At 44.2% G+C, this 4,167-nt stretch overlaps 1 protein-coding gene across 1 annotated transcript in view; it reads left to right on the top strand.

The window, feature by feature from the left end:
* Positions 1-4,167, top strand: part of TRIP4 (thyroid hormone receptor interactor 4) — an 85,181-nt gene that overhangs the window by 24,608 nt on the left and 56,406 nt on the right. The window contains exon 7 of the mRNA XM_006141733.3: positions 3,733-3,948. Coding sequence (XP_006141795.1) covers positions 3,733-3,948 — 216 coding nt within the window. The remainder of the gene's footprint in view (positions 1-3,732; positions 3,949-4,167) is intronic.

The raw sequence follows: 4,167 nt of genomic DNA, 5'->3' as shown, positions 1-4,167 counted from the left end.
ACACGCGCCCAGCATGTCGAATCGCGGTTGACTACATGGGAGTCCAGCGACATAGCCATTACACTAACTGCTGGTCCCAAAACTAAATAATTTTTTTAAAAATATTAAAAAAAAAGAAATTTCCTCTCAGAGAGCATAGGAATGCCTAATCATAGAAAAGTATGATTTACTCGCTGCTTCCCTTTGACACTGAATTTGTTTTCTGCTTCAAAAATTGGTACATTTAAAAGTCCCTAAATTGGCTTTATACTCCTACACTATCATTGTTTAGTCCACAGATTTCTCTTTAGGAGAGATTTATGGTTTGTTAGTTCCAGTTTTGATTTCCTTCTCTTTAATTTTTTTTATTTTTAAATTTTATTTATTTATTTATTTATTTTAGATTTTTGTTATAGGGCGAGTACATTCACTGGAGACACTGGAGAGAGACAGAAGAGAGGAAAAGTGAGAAATGACCCTCTGGGGGGATCGTCACACAATCCCTTCTTGTCGATTCTTGTCTTAGGACTTAGGGCACTCATGCCTGGTACATTTTCCACTCAGCTGAGTCTGATTCTCAAACCACAGAGTCAGCCATATGGAATTCAGTGTCTTAACCACCACACCACTTGCTGGCACCAATTTTTTTCTTATTTTGGACAAAATATATGTATAGTAAACTAAATAGTAGTAAAGAATGTTGAGGTAGAACTTACTTGCCCCATTCCCAGACCATATGACATACTTAGACCCTGAATCTATTACTGTAACCAGTCTGGGAGTCTCTTTCTGAATTATAACCCTTTAGTGAGATATACTTGATACTTCCAAACTGTCGGCTATGAATACATGAGATATAATTTACAAAGCTATTTCATTATAAGGTATGTAATTCATATTCACTTTCAGTCATTTAAGGATCAAAGGTATCATATTTTACCCTACTCATTAAAATGGATCATTAGAAGGGCCAGCAGGTGGCATAGTGGTTGAGGTGCTGGACATCCATGTGGCCAACCATGGTTCAAGTCTTGGACCTGGCAGCTTGCTCTCTCACTTTCTCTTTCTCTCTCTCCTTCTCTTATCAAATTAATTATTTCTGTAAAACCCTGATCATTAGAAATAGAAATAGGAGGGACCAGCAGTTAGCGTAATGGCTATGTCGCTGGACTCCTACGTAGTCGACTGGGGTTCGAGTCCCGGTCCCGCCGGGCACGAGTGCATGCATGCCCAAGATCCTGAGAGGAGAATGGAGGAGAAGGGATTGCGGCGTGGCCATCCCCCCTGGGGGGTGATTTCTCGCTTTCTATCTCTCTGTCTGTCTGGCAAGCGCACGCGCCCTATAGCAAAAACCTCTCCAAAAAAAATGAAATAGAAATAGGAGAAGCTGGAAGGTAGCACTGGGGTTAAGGCGCTGTACTCCCACGTGGCTGGCTGTGGTTCGAGTCCTGGACCTGGCAGCTTTCTCACTTTCCATCTCTCTCTCTGGTGAGTGCATGTGCCCTAGAGCAATTTAAATAGTAATAATTAGGGACCAGCAGTTAGCGTAATGTCGCTGGACTCCCATGGTTCAAGTCCCGGACCTGGTGGCTTAAACTGCCAGGCACCTGTGCATGCATGCCCAAGATCCCAAGAGGAGATTGGAGGAGAAGGGATTGCGGCGTGGCCATCCCCCCTGGGGGGTGATTTCTCGCTTTCTGTCTCTCTCTGTCTTTCTGGCGAGTGCATGTGCTCTATAGCAAAAACCTCTCAAAAAATTAATTAATAATAATAATTAAATTAATAATTTTTTAAAAAAATAGAAATCAGAGACCAGCCCATGGCATAGTGATTAAAGTGGCTGGATCCCACATGGCCAACTGAATGGTTCAAGTTCCGGACCCAGTGGCTTGAGAAACACACCAGACCTGTGTGTGTGCATGACCAGAATTTCAAAAGGAGAAATTCAGGGGAAGGAAATAGAGGAGAAGGGACTGTAGTGTGGCCATCCTCCTAAGGGGTGCTTTCTGATTTCTCTCTCTCTCTGTCCCTTTCTGGCTCTTCTTGTGAGCACACATGCCATCTGGCAAAATTTAAAAAACAAATTGAAATGAATATATTTATTGATAAATAAAATCTGGAAAGAATATGTCCTTATTGATATTGTAGCTTTGCTATTATGTTCAAGGGTGCCAGTTTCTTTATCTAAGTTTGTATAAAAGACCAATTTCTTTGCCCCAGCCCTGGTGGCACAAACAGTACTACCTGGCCAAGTGCAGTAGCATATGCCTGTAATCCTAGGTAACCGGGAGGCTAGAGCAGAGGACTGTGATGCATTCCTGTTGAAAACACGTCTCTCCACCTCATCTCTTCCTCTCCATCCCTTTCTACTCTTCCCTCCTCTCCACTCATAAAAAAGGAAAACCTTAACTTAAGATGGCAGATCCCAATGGCCAGCTGCCTTTGGAGTCCCAGACCCAGGTGCTTATAAAACCATGCTGGGGTACATGTGCTTATGTGCCCAAAATCCCAAGGGGAGAAATGAAGAAGGATTGCAGTGTGGCTGTCTCCCCCCAGGGGGTGCTTTCTTACTTTCCCTCTTTTTCTCCCTATCTGTCTCATGCACGCAAGTTCATGTCTTCTAGTAAATTGTTTATAAAAATTTTTTAAAAGAGAAACGGATTGTCTTATCTTAGCTCTAGTGCATTAGTGAGGGACTGAAAGATTGTTGTGAGGTGGATGATAAAAACTAGAGTAATGCAGACAGAGAGTAGTGGAGTAATAGAATGTCTCAAGAGTAAATATTTGAGCCACAGACCTGACATTTCATAATAGAACTCCAGTAAGCAAATGGGCTTAGCAAAAATAGACTGGATCCTAGTTGCAGAGGGACTAGGATACTGAATAAACTGCCAAAACATAAACTCAGATGCAGCAATACCAGCTAAAGCCCACTTACCAGAAGGTGAAGGCTGGACTAGTAAAGACAGGAGGACAGTGAGTTTTGGTTCCATCTTTTCCTGCCTGATGTTGAGATTAATTCTAGGAGCCAGGCCAGCATGGTAACAGAGCTTAAGCACTCTGTGCAAAGGGAGCTGATTCCCACGTGGCTGACCAGGACTCAGGTTCCAGTCCTGGCATGTCTGGTCACGTGATCAAGCCCCACTTTTTGTGTGTGTTGGGGGTGGGGGAGTGCTTGCTCATGTGCACTCCTGCCCAATCTTTCTCGTGGTGCACATGTGCCTTCTGGCATTAAAAAGAGACAGATTGGGACCACTGGGACCAGCAGATGGAGTAATGGTTATGTCGCTGGACTCCCATGTAGTCTACCATGGTTCGAGTCCTAGACCCAGCAGTTTAAAACTCACGTTTGGCGCATCTGTGTGTGCCCAAAATCCTGAGAGGAAAAGGGGTAAAGGGATTGAGGTGTGACCATCCCCACCAGGAGGTGGCTTCTCCCTTTCTGGCTCTCTGGAGAGCACACACACCCTAACACCCTATAGCAAAAAAAAAACTAGAAAAAAAAATTGATCTGGGAGCTGATCTGAACCTGCAGTGAAGATAAATACATGGAACCTGGGAACTGGGCAGAGCCTGACTTGGTTTTGGAGCCTTCCTGAGTATCTATATTTGAGACAGTAACTTCTAGGACAGCAAAAAGTTAGCTACCTCAGAGCAGTTTCCCAGTGACCAGGTCCTAGTGATCACTTATTAGTTACTGATCCTTACTTGTCAACAACTGACCTCATTACCTTATGTTCTTTTTTTCCTTAGCATTCGAAGGACCCAAGTCATTGATGATGAATCAGATTACTTTGCCAGTGATTCTAACCAATGGTTGTCCAAAATTGAGCGGGAAACCCTGCAGAAGCGAGAGGAGGAGCTGAGAGAACTTCGACATGCCTCCCGACTCACTAAGAAGATCACCATTGATTTTGCAGGCAGGAAGATCCTGGAAGAAGAAGATCCCTTAGCAGAGTATCACAGCAGGTAAAAAGGCAGCACCAGAAAGGTCTGAAAGAAGGTGTAGGTTGGGACCAGCAGTTAGCGTAATGGCTATGTTGCTGGACTCCCATGTAGTCTACCTCAGTTCAAGTCCCGGACCCAGCGGCTTAAACTCATGCCTGGCGCGTGTGCGTGCATGCCCAAGATCCTGAGAGGAGAGAGGAGAATGGAGGGGAAGGGACTGCAGTGTGGCCAACTCACCTG

The sequence above is a fragment of the Tupaia chinensis genome, unplaced genomic scaffold (genome assembly GCF_000334495.1).
Source record: "Tupaia chinensis unplaced genomic scaffold, TupChi_1.0 Scaffold000063_1, whole genome shotgun sequence".
In the NCBI taxonomy this organism is placed as follows: domain Eukaryota; kingdom Metazoa; phylum Chordata; class Mammalia; order Scandentia; family Tupaiidae; genus Tupaia; species Tupaia belangeri.
Note: the sequence above shows the minus strand (reverse complement) of the source record. Positions and strands in the feature narration are given on the sequence as shown.